The following is an 18,876-nucleotide window of genomic DNA, read 5'->3' as shown; positions in this document are numbered from 1 at the left end:
ACATTTCTAAGTGACCCCAAACTTTTGAACGGTGGTGTAGTTGTGAGCTTGTGTACCTGCAGTGCTGATGATCTCAGCAGCTCTGAGAGTGGGGGACTCCTGTGTGTTAGCCAGCTCTCTGCCTGCCCTCCTCACCTTCTCCAACTGGACTGACCGCTCCGCCAGCTCATCCTGCAACAGCTGACCAGAACACAGGGAGAGAGGGGGAAGAAAAAGAACAGAAAAGGGGGAAAAGGAGGAGACATGTTGAGGTGCAGGGAATGGAAAACAAGAGTTCTACCCTCTCCTCGCAAAGATTGAGGCGCTGATAATGTCGCCTCGTTCAGTCACATGTACATACTGTATAAAATAATTCCGCACACCCCATCTATTTCTATGCTCTCTCTCACCTGTACGGCCCGCAGTGTGTTCTGTAGTGTCTGTGTGTCCGTCTCTCCGCTGGGTCCGGCTATACTCTGGTTCTGCTCCTGGGTGCTGAGCCAGGTGTGGAGCGACACAGCCTCGTCCTGGTACTGCTGGTAGCGTTCCAACAGACCCGACAGACGCCCCCCCAGATCTGACGACTGGAAAAGGAGGGGGACGGGGAGTAAGCATAGATCAAAAAAAGATGAACAGGACACCATATCTACTATGAAAGTAGAGCAATATTGAATATCTTTACACACAGCCTCAACTATGGCTATACTATTGATTATTATATATTGTAGTTATATAAAGAGAATGTAAAATAATGAATAAGGCTTATATTTCAAAGGGACCTTGACTGAATATAGTGAGTCTTTCTACACAATCCCTGCCATTGTGGATATGCTCCTAGTATGTATTGGTACACCAAGCACAGTGGTAATGAAGAATACAATCCCCCTACTCTATATGAGACCCACCTTGGTGTGCAGCGCGGTGTAACGGTGGTTGGCGTCCTGTAGCTTGTCCGTGACCAGCTGCTTGGTCTCCTCCAGGGCTGGGTCAGACCCTCCTACCTTCTCCAGAGCCCCCTGGACAGAGTCCAGCACCTTCTGACCAGAGATGGATACGAAGCGCAGGTCTGCCTTGTGGCAGATCACATCCTCCGCCAGCTGGAAGACAACAGGTTCCAGGTCAGTTCGATACAGTCAAGAATGTGTTCAGTTCCAAAGTTTGAAACAGTAAACTTAGTGTCTTTAGTATCATGACTGTGTGTAAACAGCTGACAGTAGGAGTGAATATTGCTACCAACTGCCAATATAAACCCTGAACTATTGTTACAGTAAGCCTATATTCTTGCATCTTGATAATGTAAACCATCTCTCTCTGGCTATGCAATGTAGCTTTCTCTCCAACTCACACTAGTCTAGGAAAATCAAAAAACAACATGTACCTTCTTGTGCTCTTCCAGTCTCCCCTTCAGGCCCTGTGCGTCCGTCTCTCCTTCCCCTAAGGAACCCAGCTCCCCCTCACTCTGTTCCAGCCAGGTCCCCAGGCCCCCGTGCTCCTGGAGGAACTTGGCCAGCTCGTCCTTAAGGGCCTCAGAGCGCCTCAGCCTCTCCTGGCAGGCCCGCAGCTTCTCCTGGTGTTGGGTCTGGAGCTGGTCTAGCTGGTCCCGCAGACGCCGTTTCTCCTCGGCTGGCACGGCCGAGTCGGGCTGGTCCAGGAGGGATCGAGCGTTCTGGGACACCTGCATCAGCTGGGCCTGCTGGGCCTGGAGCTGCTGGAGCTCCGTCTGTAGAGGGGTTAAAGATCAAAGATCATAATGGGTCAGAGAGAGCCAAACGGTAGGGCTCATCTCACATAGTCTGGAAAGGAGATGAGAGGAAGGATGCAAGTTGACTGTCATTCAATAACCTCTGCCAAGCACCTAAAAAGGCGGGTTTAGAACCCTTTTCTGAAGCATTACGTTTCATAGTGCATTTAGTTGTATACCACAACATGAACAAACGTTCCTTTTGTAAATAAGCAGCAAGGAGAATGTCTGACCTGGAGCATGTCGCTGTGTGATTGTAGTCTTCCCTCTGGCGAGGAGGGGTGGTCAGTAACAGTCATGCCAGTTCCTATTCTCCCAGGCTGGTTCAGGGAGGAGAGCTCCTCCAGCAGCGAGTCAATCTGACACCGGGTCTCCTGCAGCTCCTCTACTGCCTTGGCCTATAGGGGAAGAAAATAGAGGGGAAACGTGATCAAACAGCACAGATAACCTCTGCGGTGAGTGTATATTTGAAAGTGAAGTGTATATTTGAAATGAAAGTGCAGTCAGGGAAAGAAAGGCCCTTCACCATAATTGACACACAAAAGGAAAGAGCTTTTCCTCTGGTTTAATTGCCAGCAGCATTCCACCCTGCATACCACTGCTGGCTTGCTTCTGAAGCTAAGCAGGGTTGGTACTGGTCAGTTCCTGGATGGGAGACCAGATGCTGCTGGAAGTGGTGTTGGAGGGTCAGTAGAAGGCACTCTTTCCTCTGGTCTAAAAAAATATCCCAATGCCCCAGGCATTGCCCTGTGAGGTCTTTCGGATGGGACGTTAAACGGGTGTCCTGACTCTCTGAGGTCATTAAAGATCCCATGGCACTTATCGTAAGAGTAGGGGTGTTAACCCCGGTGTCCTGGCTAAATTCCCAATCTGGCCCTCAAACCATCACGGTCACCTAATCATCCCCAGTTTACAATTGGCTCATTAATCCCCTGTAACTATTCCTCAGGTCGTTACTGCAAATGAGAATGTGTTCTCAGTCAACTTACCTGATAAAATAACAGATAAAATAAAAACACTGTAGCTATTTCCATAGTCATTTTTCAGTACTCAAAACAGTATCCATAAAGATACACATCTTGGACCTTATAGACGGCAATAATAAAATCTACGTGCTGTGTTAGACAGCAGCGCTGCTACTTTAGGCTTACCCGCTGTGTGTTCTGTTGGACGGTGGTGCTGATGGCCGTGTCCAGCTGGGCCAGGGAGGAGTCGGCCGTGTCGGTTAGGGCACTGTACTGCTCCTTCATACGGGACAGTGCCCCCTGGAGGTTGGCCCTGTCCTCTGGACTCAGGCTGTCACCGTGCTCCGCCAGGAACTCCTCCACCGAGCGGATGGTCTCCGCCACGCCCTCGCCTCTGGTCTGCAGGTCCTTCTGTACTTCCTGGGGGAGGGGGAGAGAGAGGGGGGGGGGGTCAGATATAGAGAGGTTACAGGTAGTGTGGCATATTCCCCTGGAGCAGGCCATACGAAACTGCATGTGAAGAGAAAGGAGAATACATGCACAGTGTTAAGACGCTCGGACAGTTTGAACGCAGCCTAGCTCCTATAACTGTGGGTCCTCAAAGAGACCTAGCAAGGTCAGAACCGGGCTACATTAGAAGTCTGGGAGCAACTAAAACAACACAGGCGTTATCTCCTTTCTTGAGCATTGGATGTGAAAAAAAAAACGGCAGCGTTTTCCCTCACCTTTAGCTCGCTCTGTTTCTGCTGCAGCACATTCACGTCACCCGACTCTGCTCCCGCTCTTTGATTGGCCAGCACGCTGGCAGCTCCAGCCAACCACATTGTAAGGCCTTCCAATCTCTGTGAGCACTCTGCTTTGTGCTGCTGCACCACCTGGAGAGCCACGGACGACGGTAGACAGAGAAAAATGTAGGCAGAGAGAGAGTGAGACAAGTAATATTGCACGTTTTGCTAATGAACAGTGGTCAGTCCACGACGTTGAATCAGACCCCTATTGTCATTTTCCACTCAGCTGAGCAGGAGCACACAAAAAGCAGATCTTTTTACATTTCTCTTCAACACCCATTCACACTTCCATGAAGTGCAACGCTTGCCTGTTTCTAAACCCTTTAAAATGTCATTTATATGTGTCACACTTTGCCAGACGTCGAGCATGATGTGTCCAGAATTCACACAGCCAGCCAGACAGATCAAATAGATACGGACACAGCATCATCAACAGGTCAGTCAAGCCAAAACAACAACGATAACACAAAGACAATCAAACGAAACGGTGTCCTCGTTTGCCCCTTTGTTCCTTCCTCCCCATGTCGTACAACAGGGGAGAAGAGGACAAAAGGAAAGCGTTCTAGCCACAGCAAGGCTTCTCGGATTTAAAAACTCTCTAGCCTTTTCCGTGGCGGCGAAAGCGTATTTCCTTCTGTGGCAATCTGGAAGAGCAAGGCAGACATGTTAATACACACAGGTGTTATACAGGGACACATGCAGAGGAGCAAACACACATTGGGCATAGAAGCTTGTGGTGGGAGTAGTAATACCGGTCCCTATACGGTGTCTTAGTCTTCGCAGCAGCAGCGGTGATCAATTTAGACACAAATGTGGAAAATAAGAATTATTTTTGAAGTTGGCATATTTGCTTTGATGGAGATGATTAATAGTATGGATAAGGGTTAGCCAGATACAGAAAGTGATAGAAAGTGAGAATTGAAACAATGATAGCATGACCACAATCGTTACATGGTAAAGTATGTTATTACGGATGATTGACTGTATTGAAAATGTATAATGTTAAACATGCATTCCAGAACTCCAAATGGGACTGCGCAACATAGCCAGCGGTTTGCAAACCTCTCTCTCCCTTGCACTCTGTCTCTCTCTTTCTCTCTCCTTCTCTTCCTCTTCTTTTTCTTTGTGCCTGCGCTGCCTCTCCTCCTCCCTCTCTCTCTGGGCTGCGAGGGTGTCGGTCTTGGCGTGGGCTTGGCCAGCGGCTCGGTGGAAGCCCCTCTGGAGCTGTTGTAGCTGCCCAAGGAGGTGCCTGCTCTGTTCTGGAGCCAGGTCCTGAGCCCGCTCTGAGATGAACACCTGGATGTCAAAGGCAAGCGCGTTGACGTCATTGGAGCGGGCCGAGAGAGACGACTGCAACTCCTGAGGAAGGGAGATAGAAAGGAGAGATAATGATCTGAGAACTAGCTGGAAATGAAGCAACGTGTAGGCTGAATCTGAACTAGGTTGTTAATTGCACACTTGAAAGTGCACAAGAAGAGGGTAACGAGATCAAACTTGAAGTGTGGCGTGAGAGCGGTAACCTTGCATAGCTGGAGCTGTTGTGTGCGCTGAGGAGGAGTCTCGCCCTGGGTTTGCCCATCCATTCCTGTAATTTGTGCCTCAGTCTCCTTCAGCCAGAAGAGAAGATCCTCTACTCGCCCTCCAAGTGACCTCTGTTCCCCAGTCACTGCCTCCTGAGAGAGAGAAACAAACAGCACTGATTAGCAAAGGGTGCAATAGTGGATAAACACCAAAAACACACAGATCTCATGTTTCAATCCACAGTCCCATTACCTTATGTGCCTCTCTGTGTGCGCGCAGCCCCTGCAGGATGTTTTCTGAAACCCCTCTGGCAGCCTCGTAACCTCGAGCTAAGCTTCGCCCATCCTTTTCCAAGGCCAATAGTAGCTGAGGTGGTACTTCCTGTGGGCGGGGCTCCAGCAGCTGCCCAGCAGCATCCACTTCCTTTTTGACCTGGGATTCTAAATCCCAAAGTTCTAGATCCAAGGTCTGAGATAAAAGGTTGGTCAATTTTGAAACTAAGATTTCCATTGTGGTAACATCCTAGATCATACATTTGCAGGTACTAAATCTCTTACCTCTGTCTGTTTGATGATGTCATCAAGCGCAATGAGACTGCGACCAATCGACTGTTGCTGCTGCTGCTTGAGGCGAACTTCGATGTGTCTCACCATAGAGAGCAGAGCCACAATTTGCTGGTCATGTTCCAGGAATTCCTGGCGGAGCAACGAGGACTGATGGAAAGGGAATGTCAGATAAGCATCCGTCTGAATGGCATTCGACAGCTTGTTACTGGGTTACACAATACAGATAATGTATGATCAAGTAGAGACAATTTGCTTTTCACCTACTAAATGCATCAACTGCTTACCTTTCCTGTCTTAGCTGGGCCCTTCTCTTTCCTTATCTCCAATTCTTGGATTTCTCCATCCTCCTCCTCCCAGCTCTCAGTTGTATCAGATTCGGGTACCTCTGTTGTATCAGATTCAACCATCTCATTTGCATCAGACTGTGGGCTCTCGTCAGACCAGGACTGTCCTGATTCTGTAGACTCCTCAAGGGGCTGTTCCTCTTTACACTCAGTTTCAGTGGGACTGTCACATTTCTGCTCCTGCTGTTGTTCTTGCTGCTGTTGCTTCTTCTTCTTCCCTTTGCCAGTAGTTTTTGCTGGCTGGGTAGCAGGCGCCAAATATGCCTCCTCAGGTGTACTAATTCTTAGTTGTTCAATGTCCTTGCCAGGAAGATCAGTTTGTTTGCTCAGAGACCTGTCCTCCTCAGTATCTTTCACCAGATGTGCATCAATTTCCTCTGTGGTCTTAGTAGTCTGGGTACCTGGAGCCACAGAGGCCTTGACCAGATGGGCACCTGACATGGATACAAGGGCTTCAGGAGAGGCATCCACAACGTCAATAACACGAGGGGTGTCTAGGTGGACATCTTTCTCAGGTGTACCAATCCTAAATTGTTCAATTTCCTTGCCATGTGGGTCAATTTCTCTCCTCAAAGAAATATACTCAGTTTTCTCCTCAAGATGTGCATTGATTTGGTACGGTGCAGTGGTGTGGGTTGATCTTTGTTGATTGGCGTCAACTCCACTAAGACTCTTGGTAGAGGCAGCCATTTTGTTCAGCTCCTCTGATTTACTGTCTTGCTGCTCCTCAAGCTTCTGCTCATCCCCAGAGACTGAGTTCTCAAGATCAGCCGGTGTGGATTTCACTTCAGAATCTGCTCTATTGTGGATGGATGGCTTCTCCTCTGTCGCAGGTTCAACTTTTTCTACCACTCTATGCATCTTAGACTTTCTGTTCTTCTGATTTTTCTTTCCCGGCATCATCTCTTTAAGCTGGTCTGTTTGAGATGGTAGAACAGTCTCCTCTTTCTCTCCTTCTTTAGCTTGGTCTCGTAGAACTTTCTGTCCTTTTCTAGCCTGGTCTGGTAGTACTTTCTTCTCTTTCTCTCCTTCTTTAGCCTGGGCTGGTAGAACTTTATCCCCTTCTCTAGCCTGGTCTGGTATAACTTTCTCCTCTTTCTCTCCTTCTTTAGCCTGGTCTGGTAGAACTTTCTCCCCTTCTCTAGCCTGGTCTGGTAGAACTTTCTCCTCTTTCTTTCCTTTAGCCTGGTCTGGTAGAACTTTCTCCTCTTTCTCTCCTTTAGCTTGGTCTGGTAGAACTTTCTCCTCTTTCTTTCCTTTAGCCTGGTCCGGTAGAACTTTCTCCTCTTTCTTTCCTTTAGCCTGGTCCGGTAGAACTTTCTTCTCTTTCTTTCCTTTAGCCTGGTCTGGTAGAACTTTCTCCTCTTTCTTTCCTTTAGCCTGGTCTGGTACAACTTTCTCCTCTTTCTCTCCTTCTTTAGCCTGGTCTGGTATAACTTTCTCCTCTTTCTCTCCTTCTCTAGCCTGGTCTGGTAGAACTTTCTCCTCTTTCTCTCCTTCTTTAGCCTGGTCTGGTAGAACTTTCTCCCCTTCTCTAGCCTGGTCTGGTAGAACTTTCTCCTCTTTCTCTCCTTCTTTAGCCTGGTCTGGTAGAACTTTCTCCCCTTCTCTAGCCTGGTCTGGTAGAACTTTCTCCTCTTTCTCTCCTTCTTTAGCCTGGTCTGGTAGAACTTTCTCCCCTTCTCTAGCCTGGTCTGGTAGAACTTTCTCCTCTTTCTCTCCTTCTTTAGCCTGGTCTGGTAGAACTTTCTCCCCTTCTCTAGCCTGGTCTGGTAGAACTTTCTCCTCTTTCTCCCCTTCTCTAGCCTGGTCTGGTAGAACTTTCTCCTCTTTCTTTCCTTTAGCCTGGTCTGGTAGAACGTTCTCCTCTTTCTCTCCTTTAGCCTGGTCTGGTAGAACTTTCTCCTCTTTCCTTCCTGCTTTAACCTGGCATGGCAGAGCTTTTTCCACTTCCTCTGCTGCTACAGGAATCATAGAATGGTGAGGCAGAACTTTCTCTCTTTCTCCTTCCTTCTTGTCAATTCCTTTACTCTCTTCTGGTGAAACCTCAGGACTCCCTACAGTCTTAACTTCCTCTACAGATGTCACCAAACTCTCCTTCTTCCCCACTCCCTGACGCAGTGCCTCTAGCTCATCTGCAGCCTGCTTCTCACTAACACCTCGCCCAAACACCTTCCTCAGGATACTCTCTTTTGCCTTCCGTAAAAGGGCCTCTTTGTCATTTGCTGCCTGGGGGGTTTTCAGAGTGAATTCCACCTCTTTTCTATCCTTATGCTCCTGTTGTCCAGTCTGTTGAGAAACCGTCTTCTCCCCATCTGAATCACTCTTTCCCACAATGTGCTCGCCCTCCCGCATTTGCTCATCCTTAGAAACTCTATTATGAATGGATACTCTATCATGGATGGACGATCGCTCATCTGCCACAGATTCAACCTTTTCTGCTACTATGGGTGTCTTAGACTTTTTGTCTAAGCTGTCGAGAACACCCTTCGCTACTGTCACTTCAGAACCTGCTTTATCATGGATGGATGGTATCTCTTCTGTCACAGGTTCAACCTTCTCTGATGCCATAGGTATCTTAGATGTTTTGTTCTTCTCCACCCGTCTTTGGTCCTCAAAGACCTTATACTCTGTACCATCTCTCTCTACCTCAAGAGCATCTTCTATGACTCCAAGCGGAACAGCAGAAGCTTCCCTTACTTTGCCAATATCTTCTGGATCTCCAAACCTCTCAACAGTCCGTGCCCTGGCACTTTCAAGTGCAGATTGAACATCTTGCACAAGGGACTCCTCTTTCTCCTGTGGGGTAACATAACCTCTGGTGGACTCAACACCCTTATCCTTAGATTGTACATTCTGGTATTTGTTTTCCATTTTCTGAATATCAGCTTCTTCTGAGGGTCTTTGCTCAATGTCAACCTCCCCTTTTCCTTTCTTCTTATTCTTCCTCTTCTTTTTGCTCTTACCTTCAGCCTCCTTAGAAGGGGGTGATGCATGTCCAAGATCATCACGCTCTGTGACCTCAATCTTTGTGTCCCTCTCAACCTCTATTCTACCTTGCTCCACCACACTCTCAGTACTGTCTTCTACCACATTTGTCTTCCCTTCATCTCTATCAACTAGTGTAGAAATATCTATGTTGCCCTGTTGATCCCTACCTTCTCTGCCAATGGCCCCTGTCGAGTCCATCCGTGGTTCTTTGCCCATAGCAGACTGCCCCTGCTGCAAGACTGAACTACTTTCCCCCACAGGTCTAGACTCCTTTTTGATATCATTTTCTGGTGGTCGAACAGTAACATCTTGCGGAGTCGCCATCTCCTGAAGGGCCCGCTGAACCCTTTTCTCCGCATTGATTGCAAACTGAGCCAACAAATTGATTGACTGGTCTGACTCTATGTCAAATGAGACCTCTCCATCTTCCATCTCTTCTTCAATGTGTACAGAGCCATGGTGTTGCAGATCTTCTGACTGCTTGAATGTTCCAGCTTCTAGAGTCTTTACAATGTCCTCTGTGATCATCAAAGGGTTATACCCCTTTTCTAACTCTTCTGGATGTGGGGATGGAGAAATAACTTCAGAGCTTTCAATAATTATTTTGGTTTGGCTGTCTGGACTGGATATTGATAATGTGACTGCAGGACTATAGGTCCCATCTGAAGAGGCAATGGGTGTTGAACCATCCTCATCGTCACATTCTACGTCCATGGAGCCCAAGTTGCCCTGGAGCTCTGCAGCCATTTCTCTGGATATAAGCCCATATTTGACAGCTTTTTTCAGGCTAGAGACTCTCTGCCCCGTGGAAGGGTCAAACAAGCCCCCTTTCAGAACCTGGTTGGTGGCAATGAGCCTGGCCATATGTTCTCCCACCAGCCCTTTCTTAAAGGCTTTAGGCAGAGGGAGCCTAGCTCCATTGGAAATATCAATAATCCCTCCAGTGTCTGCCTGGCTTTGCAACATTCTGAGCGCTGGGACCGGATCAACTTGTTGAGATGCAATTGCTTCAGCTAAATTCAGGATTTCACCTGTTTGTTTATCCTGGATTCCCTTGAAAGGCTTCACTTCCAAGAAGCGCTTTCCACTCTTAATGTCAATCTTGCCTTGGTTTACAAGGTCTGAGTAAGGCACAATTTGGGCACTTTGTGGATCCAACAAACCTTGTGTTACACCTGGAGAAACCATTGCTTTCTTGGCAGTGCTCTCATCGAGCAGACCATCGGAGACAGCCTCTGTCAATGTAAGTCTACAATTTAAATCAGGGTCCAAAATGGCACCTGTGGATGCCTGGAGGAGGGCAGCATCTGGGTTTGAAGAGAGGGCGACTTCCCCCTGACATGCTCTCTCTAACTCCCCCAGTTCTGGGGCAATGGCACGGTCTACCAGACCTCGCAGCAAAGCATCAGCAACTGACAGTCTAACTCCAGAGTTGTGGTGCACGATGCCACCCTCTGCCACTTGCTGGGACAAGGCTTGATAGACTTCCTCCTGCCCAAGCAAACCTCTTTCAAGGGCCAGCTTTAGGGGAACAGGTGACTTCGTTTTGGGATCGACAACCCCATCCATTTGCAGCTGCAACGTTGCTTTAGTTAGCGCTGAATCTGGGTCTGAGTATTTTCCACGGTATGACTTCTCCAACGCAACTAGCTTTTCTCTTTGGTCCTCCTCTATCAGCCCAAGGTTGGCTGCCAGGGTAACAGACACTTTCTTATCCCGTCGCAGGTCAACCACTCCCCCTGAGACCACCTGGGCCTCCAGGAGCCGAGCAGCTGTGTTGGAGTCTATCAGGCCTGCCTGAGCAGCATCCTTCAGGGTACAAATCTTCCCCTTCTCTACATCCACTACCCCTGCCAGGGTCTTCTCTGATTTCAGCACACTCCACATGAGGTCTTCGTCAAGCAGACCCTCCTGCATCACATCCTCCATGCTCAGAGATTCGCATGCGCTGACATCCAGGAAACCTCCGAAAAGTCCTGCCTTGGCCATCAGCTTGACTGCAGTGTGTCCAGGGAGGACCCCCTGAGCCACGGCTTCATCTGGGAGAAGCCGCTGCCCTCCTTCCATCAGTAGACCCCCTTGGTGAAGCTCTGAGGTCAACCTTTCCAGCTCAACATCCTCCTCACTCTTCACTGCTGCTGCCTCTAAACTCATAACCTGGGGTGGGGTCTTCACTGTGACCCTCTGAGCATCCTCCATAGTATGTTTAACTCCAACACTCACAGGCATGCTCTCATTTTCATTAGTCTCTGATGGTGGAATGGGGTTGGCATCAGATTGGGTTGGCATCAGAGTCTCTGCCTTGGTCTTAAATGGTACTGAGTACATTTCTGAGGCTTCTACAAGTGTACTGCCCATGAGTGAGTCCGTATCCTTTGTCTTTTTGTGACCTCTATCTCTTGCTCCCTCTGATTCAATCTCTACCAGCCCCTCTTCATACGAGCCTGTAATTAATTGCTTTTCTGGTAGTCCAGCTGAGGGCTGGACACTTTCAAAAATAACAATTTCATCCTTTTCACCTTTTACTTCTCTATGTACACCTCCATCTACCTTCTCACTTATTATCATGGTTGAGTCAACGTCTACCTGTCCCATCTCCTGAATTCCAGTTTGCTTAGCCTGCAATATCATGTCAGACGTACCATCCCATCCTTGACTATCAGCTTCTTTTACCATCTTTCTGGAGGAAATATATTTTTCAGACGAGCTGAATTTTGCACTCTTTTCCTGGACCTCTCCGATTTCCCTTGTCTGCTGATTATCCACCAAACTTACAATTGGCACTACTTCCATAAACTCCTGTCTCTGTGAAGTCAAACTCAACCCTGACACCACCACTCCAGGTATAGGATCCACATTGATCAGACCAGTAGCAGCCTTGACAAGTTCCACCAGCTCAGGCTCGAACAACACTAAGCGCTGGCCAGAATGTGCATCTATATAACTGTGGGTCATTAAATGGAAAAGCAGGCGGTGATGTGCCTGTTCCTCAGGGGCCATCTCCTCCAGAAATGAGGGGAAACATGTGTGCTCTGGGGAAGAGGCAGGTGGTGAGGAGGGAGGGGATGACCCAGTGGAACCCCAGCTTAGGCGATTTAGATTTGGGGAGCCTGACTGGTTCATGTTGTGTAGCACATCTGGGATCCGAATCTCTTTCAGAATCTCAGCCACTTTGGGTTCAAGGACCTCCTTAGCCTGATTCAGGGACACGACCTTGGGGGTTTCAGGAAGGTACAGGGCACCTATCGTGTGGCGTTGTCTCAGGATGTTCAGAGCCAGCTCTCCCGAGATGACCCCTTGTTGTAGAGCCTCTGCAATGGGCAGCAGCTCCCCTGACTCAGGCCAGAGCATCCCCATAAAAGCCCAGAGGGACTCAAGCACCAGCAGGGCCAGATGAGGTGAGAGCAGGTCCCTCTGGATGGCTTCCTCCAACCCTAGGCGCTCCCCACTTACAGGGTCTAGTATCCCACCACTCTGCAGCTGGCGGGTCAGCATGGCACAGGCCAGGTCCTGGTCCATCAGATTGTGACGCACAGCCTCATCCACAGTCAGGCGGCGTCCCGTACGGGGGTCAGCAATCCCACCAGCAAATAGCTGGGCCTCCAGCAATCTCACCGTAACTTGCCTGTCAATCAGATTCTCTTGGACAGCACGGAAGATCCCAACCTTCCTGCCGGAAGCGAGGCAGACGGTGCCTCCTGGCTGCTGTTTGACTGGCAGCAGATACAAGCCGGTGTCATCGCTGAGGACACAGCGCTGCTGCAGTTCGGACAGATTCAGCTTTTCTGCTGTGTTAGGGTCAACGAGCTCCCGCCGATTGACCCGTGACCTGAGCTTGGTGTAGACCCTTGGGGTCAGCAGGCCCATCTCTCCAGCACTATCCAGGGTCAGTCTTCTTCCTCCCAACTCCCTGAGGCCTCCTGTGTTCATCTGCAGCTCCAGGATACGCAGCCCCAACTCCTCTCTGATAAGGCCCTCCTCCATGGCTGCGGCCACTGGAAGGAGCTGGCCCTCCAGTTGTTCTGTCTGGTCGACAAGATGCAAGGCACTCTCCAGCTCTGCTAGGGATTGGCTGATGAGACTATCAATCAGGCCACAGTTGAAGCCCTCTTCCAGTGATAGGCTCACAGGGGAGACAGGCTGAAATAACCCACCCATGGTGAGCTGGGCCTCCAATAAGACATGGCAGGTGTCCTGATCAATGAGGCCACGCTGAGCAGCTTGGAAGACTGGGACAGTTTCCATGGTGCCCAGGTCAATAACTCCGCCAATGGCAGCTTGGCTCTGTGAAGAGAAACAAAGTAAGTGAATATTTGAACTTACTTAACAGTAAGTATTTAACAGTATTTTGTTGAGGAACCCATAGCCCGTAAGTATCCACCAAGAAAAAAAACAACCTTTACCAAAGAGTCATAATAATAATTTTGACATAATTACGGTGATAAAAGCATATTTCAATAGATACAAGTATTAAACTAGTTTTTTCCCCCTTCTTTCTCCCTAATTTCGTGGTATCCAATTGGTAGTTAGTCTTGTCCCATTGCTGCAACTCCCCTACGGACTCGGGAGAGGCGAAGGTCAGGAGCTTCTTGACACTGCTTGCTTAACCCGGAAGCCAGCCGCACCAATGTACAGCTGACGACCGAAGTCAGCGTGCATGCGCCAGGCCGCCACAAGGAGTAGCTAGAGTGGGATGGGACAAGGACTTTCCTGACCGGCCAAACCCTCCCGTAACCCGGGCAACCCTGGGCCAATTGTGCGGCGCCTCATAGGTCTCCCGGTCGAGGCTGGCCGCGACACAACCTGGGATCGAACCCGGGTCTGTAGTGACGCCTTTAGCACTGCGACGCAGTGTCTTAGACCGCTGCGCCCTTCGGGAGGCAATCTTTTGCACCCACATTTCTCTTCCAGCATGGCACAAGAACACTTACCTCTGTTCTACAAAGCACTAAGCATGGCTACATAGAGAACAGAAATGCAGAGAACCAATATACCAGGTAAAAACAAACAGCAAAGGAAGGAGAGAAAGACCGATCAAAGAGAAGATAAAGCTAGAAAAAGGCAGGTCAGATTGGAAGCAACGGTAAGAGAAAGCGAGCACTACTTACCGTACGGGGCTGGCCCGTGATGCGCAAACACTAACATGCCGAGGGCTCGGCAGATTGAAGAGCGACAGGTGAGAAGCTTGGCGTTAGGATTCTGCATGCTATCTACCTGAAGGCCCTGACTCGCCTGACTGACACTCCATTTCAAGCGACTCGCTATACTGTAACCTCCATAGGTTTTGGACCATCACTAGCTATACTGTAACCTCCATAGGTTTTGGACCATCACTAGCTATACTGTAACCTCCATAGGTTTTGGACCATCACTAGCTATACTGTAACCTCCATAGGTTTTGGACCATCTCTAGCTATGGCACAATTGACTTTGGACTACAGTTAATTGAAATGGATTTTCTCAAATCTGACTGACATTGAATCCACAATGGACTGATTCTTTGCTCACTGGCTAAGTGGCAGAATACAACTTAACTTAAACAGAGATAATAGGATTCTGCCCCATACATACTGATTAACTACAGTTATCCTTTTGCTGAGAGCAGGATGTCCTTGATTCTCTTCTGGCAGCTGTTAGTGATTTTGAAGCAAAATGCTGATTATTTCACACATATTAATGCATTAGACGGCACAAACATATACACACACACACTGTGATCTGGACACATCATGCTCAAACGGTGACGTGGGGGTTTGCGTAGCTGGCCTCTGGTGCTCACATGAAGCCGACACTGGCAGTTAGACATTCTTCTCTGACAAGTGATTTGATGCAACGTGTGTACATTCTTCCTGAGTGTATAGAACTACCCAGAAAACCACACACACCATTCATAGAACACACACTCGTGGGTGGGAAGGTACGCGCACACACACCAACACACTCACAATCCCTCTCATACATTATATATCACTGATACACTCACATACACATACCATCACATTTGGACGGATGTATATGGGGGGGGGGGGGGGGGGGGGGACAGGACAGCGTGGTTGGATTTCGAACTATGTGAATGAGTATGCGCGCGCGTTTATGAAGAGTAATGGGCTTTTGTAGCAAGGTCGCGTACAGAACGTAGTGCGGGGACAGTAAATGACCATTGTAATTTAGGGTCACACCTATTGTCTACCAATGAGTGCTCAGAGGTGATGTGGAGCATATGGACGGGTGACTATCTCGTGACCATGAAGGCGGACGTTGAGGGCGCTCCTCCTATCAAAAAGCTACTATAGCTAAATGGTAGCATGACTTCTTTGGCTCTACGACTGCTACACCAATAGGGGGCCATAGACTAGCCATTATGCAGATGTGTTTGATGATGATGGTGGTGATGACGGATGACATGATTGCAAGCGGGTTGTCGAGTGCAAGTGAGGGGGGGGCTCACTCCATGCAATTACATAAAATGTTTGTTGAAGCAAACCAAGTCTATGAGTCGACAACATTCACTATGGGGGATGATGATGGTGGTGGTGATGATGATGATGGGTGTCAAAAAAATGCACACGGGGTGACGGGCGACACACAACATGCGACACACTCTCGCTTGCACACAAACACGGCTCTTGAGCCTATTCCATTTCAGAACCTCAAATTCACAAAAAGGCAGACAGACATTGCCAGTGAGCAACACACTTGAACAGCAACGTCGTAAGCTCGCATTGGCAACTCGCTAGTGAGTTTATGGTTCTAGCCGCAACCTCCCTTCTCCTCCCCCTTTCCGGGCACCCTCCCTCCATCCGCTCTACCTTTCTCTGCTCCTCTTTGGCCTGCTCCTGCTCCAGCTGTTGCAGTCGGGCGGTGGAACGGTCACACAGCTGGCTGTAGGTGGCCGTCAGCTCATCCAGCTGGGAGGTCACCTGGACACGTTCCTCTGGGGACAACCTAGAGGACAAACATTTCTATCAGTTTGAACTTGTATGTGTGTGTGTGTGTGTGTGTGTGTGTGTGTGTGTGTGTGTGTGTGTGTGTGTGTGTGTGTGTGTGGTGTGTGGATAAAGGTAAGATGTTAATGAGCGAGTGAGTATACAGTAGTCGTGTGTTTATACAGTGGTATGCATGTGCGTAGGAGAAATCTGAACTTACTTGCTGGCCTGTTTAGACATCAGGAAGACTTGGGTGTTCCTGATAGCCTGAGCCACCTCCTCCTTCTTAGCCGCTAACTGCTCACCGACAGCCTAGAAACACAACTCAAATGATTAAAACAACGTGATAGAAAAAGAACACCGGTATATTCATTTGATAGGCTAAGAGAGTGTGCTTCAAGACAGACCAGCGGATGAATACAATTCAATAAGATACTAGATGCATTTAATAATATTTCTGGACCTGCTGCGCCGCGATGGATGACTCGGAAGAGGGGCCCTGGAGGCCCTTGACCCAGCCCAGCAGCTCTGACACCTGGCCCACCCTCTGCTGCCTCTCCTCCTCCACCTCTTTCTGTGGGGGGGGGGGACATGTCATCATGATAGAAATGTATTGGCGGGTACAGACAACAAATCCCAGGAACACAGAGGAAGGTTGACGAAACCAAAAACAGAGAGCGAGCAAAAGAAAGAGCGAGACATACCTCTTCCTCCTCGAGTCTCCTCAGTGCATCGCTGATGTACTTGACGTGTTGCGTCGTCAAGGTAACCAGGGCTGTGTAGCGTGTGCGCAAGTCCATGAACTGGAAGGGCAAAGAAATGTTTCTGCTCTTGGCTTCACACACAGACATTGACACATATTCTTCTGTAAATAGATTGCGCCGATCGTCTCCCTCTCCTTACCTCCTGCGTGATGGCGTCTGATGAAGAGTGCATCCTCCTCCTCTTAACAGTGGATTTCTGGGTCGACTCCACAAAGGCTTTGAATGTCATCAGTTGTAGCTCGTAGTCCTGATGGACAAATATGGATACATGTAACGTCGTGACAATGAACTGATTTTTAAAAAAAATAAATGTTTTATGTTGTATTGGTATAGGACATTTCGTTTGGAAATTGGGTATGCAATCAATCAATCAATCATATGTATTTATAATCCAGTAACCTTGTAGCACAACTCAATTCAAAATGTATGACTTGCAAAAATCACCTAGCATGAATTATCATATTTTTGGACATCAAATGAAAACGTTATTTGTCACATGGTTCGTAAAACAATATGTGGAGACTAACAGTGAAATGCTTACTTAGGGCTCCTTTTCCAATCATCCAAAAACGTGTTTTTACATTACAATGACAAAGTGCTGTGGTACTGTACCTTGACAGAGGTGCAGTACTGTTTGGAGTGGGTTTGGCACTCGTCTAGTTTGGTCTGGTTCTTTTCGATCTCGGCTACTAATGCCTGAGGAGGGGAATCAGGCCCATGAGTATAGACGTCATTTACAGAAGTCACTCAATCGCAGTCAGATCATTCCATTCGTTTCAATAGCCATTAGTCTCAATAGCCTATTTAAAACAAAGCTATCGTTCATCTCTCTTTCTTTCAATGAACCTTTCTCTATGGCTGGGTCAATATCTATCTGCTGTGTAGTCCTTCTCTCTCTCTCTCTTTCTGTCGGTCTCCTCGGATCTGTCTTCCTGCCTCTATCGGTCTCCATCCATCCCTCTCACCGTTTGTTCTGCCAGTTGTTCAGACAGGACTCTGCTGTCAGTCTGTCCAGGCTGGGTGTTCTCCTGTCTCTCAGTGGTCTCCTCTATCCAGTGGATCAGAGCAGAGTGGCCGTCTCTGTAGTGCTGCAGGACTGAGCCCAGGGCCTTTAGCTCGGCTCGCCTGGAACAACGAGGAAATACACACACACAAACACACCACGACATTCAATAAAGTACCCAATCAGTGATATGGGTCTATGCCAGGGTTCCCCAACTGGCGGACCGCGGGTGGTATAATTTGGCCGCCCAAGTTTTTGGAGCTAAAATAAATCAATACAAATATATTTTTTTTTGTTGAATTTTCATTGTTGGACATAAGACTATAAAAACAACAGACATTTTTATTTTGGGAAATCTGTTCCCAAGCATAATAAAGAGATTGTAGCGTGTAGTAGTGAATCATTATAATTGATTGGATTTATGTAGCACTTCTCTACCGATGTACTCAAAGCGCTTTACATAGTAGAGTGAAACTCATCTCGCCTACCATCAACGTGTAGCACCCACCTCAGTGATGCACGGAGACCATTTTTGTGGCAGAACTCACAACAGCTATCAGTTGGAGAGGTGAGGAGTGATATACGCCAATTAAGAATGAGGGGGATGATTAGGTGGCCATGATGGAATGTGGCCAGATTGGGAATTTAGCCTGCACCTCTGTCATCTCTATTTCACATTTGACCAGAACGGTGGTTTTCCAAATCTGTCCCCATCTCAAGGACATACTGTATTCATTTAAGTGTAAACCTACAGTACAAACACCGAGTAAGGCTTAAGTTTCACATAAGACTTCCATAAAAATGATATGACTAACAGTGACTCCAACCATCCATCCGTCCACCACTCACCGTGTGTCCATCTGTCTCTTGACTCCGGCCCACCTCTCGGTGAGCTGGGCGGCTTTCTCCTGGTAGCGCTCCAGCTCCGGGCTGCGGTCTGGGTGGAGCCTGTTCAGCTGAGTCCCCGCCTCCCGGGCCTTCTGCACAACCGACTGCAGGGAGCTCAACACCCCCTCCTGGTCCTCAAGCTCCGACTGCCACGTCTGGAGGGAGGGGGGCAGAGAATCAGCACGCGGACACACTAACAAACAAATCCTAATCTTGATCCATGCAACTCCTACGGGGCCATCAATAACTTTTTCATGCATTTGTACAGTATCTGAATTAGTGGGATATTAGTGGATAGTTTGTTTTTTCATTGTATCTGCCAGTCTCTTACCCCCAGTTGTTCCCGTAGGGCCTGGATGGCGTTGGCGTCTGCAGGGACGATGTCCTCCTCACTCAGCCT

The 18,876-nt window shown here is 48.4% G+C and overlaps 1 protein-coding gene across 33 annotated transcripts in view; it reads right to left on the bottom strand.

Annotated features, from left to right (window-relative positions):
* The window catches only part of LOC110487604 (microtubule-actin cross-linking factor 1), a 253,063-nt gene that overhangs the window by 79,680 nt on the left and 154,507 nt on the right, over nt 1–18,876 (bottom strand). For 28 of the 33 annotated variants that reach the window (XM_090228136.1, XM_090228127.1, XM_090228137.1 and 25 more), the window contains 21 exons: nt 18,808–18,876; nt 18,438–18,631; nt 17,551–17,710; nt 17,198–17,281; nt 16,725–16,832; nt 16,526–16,624; nt 16,285–16,395; nt 16,042–16,133; nt 15,705–15,840; nt 5,845–13,179; nt 5,552–5,707; nt 5,247–5,462; nt 4,994–5,146; nt 4,536–4,832; nt 3,411–3,560; nt 2,872–3,105; nt 1,954–2,118; nt 1,358–1,699; nt 885–1,076; nt 390–563; nt 57–180 (listed from right to left, as the gene is read on the bottom strand). The exon at nt 18,808–18,876 is cut by the window's right edge and continues 70 nt beyond it. In XM_090228136.1, the coding sequence (XP_090084262.1) occupies nt 57–180; nt 390–563; nt 885–1,076; nt 1,358–1,699; nt 1,954–2,118; nt 2,872–3,105; nt 3,411–3,560; nt 4,536–4,832; nt 4,994–5,146; nt 5,247–5,462; nt 5,552–5,707; nt 5,845–13,179; nt 15,705–15,840; nt 16,042–16,133; nt 16,285–16,395; nt 16,526–16,624; nt 16,725–16,832; nt 17,198–17,281; nt 17,551–17,710; nt 18,438–18,631; nt 18,808–18,876 (10,591 nt within the window). The remainder of the gene's footprint in view (nt 1–56; nt 181–389; nt 564–884; nt 1,077–1,357; nt 1,700–1,953; nt 2,119–2,871; nt 3,106–3,410; nt 3,561–4,535; nt 4,833–4,993; nt 5,147–5,246; nt 5,463–5,551; nt 5,708–5,844; nt 13,180–15,704; nt 15,841–16,041; nt 16,134–16,284; nt 16,396–16,525; nt 16,625–16,724; nt 16,833–17,197; nt 17,282–17,550; nt 17,711–18,437; nt 18,632–18,807) is intronic. The other 5 variants (XM_090228109.1, XM_090228115.1, XM_090228135.1 and 2 more) reach the window with 3 other exon arrangements.

This window comes from Oncorhynchus mykiss, chromosome 30, assembly GCF_057628025.1.
Source record: "Oncorhynchus mykiss isolate SJ-2025 chromosome 30, ASM5762802v1, whole genome shotgun sequence".
Lineage (NCBI taxonomy): Eukaryota > Metazoa > Chordata > Actinopteri > Salmoniformes > Salmonidae > Oncorhynchus > Oncorhynchus mykiss.
Note: the sequence above shows the minus strand (reverse complement) of the source record. Positions and strands in the feature narration are given on the sequence as shown.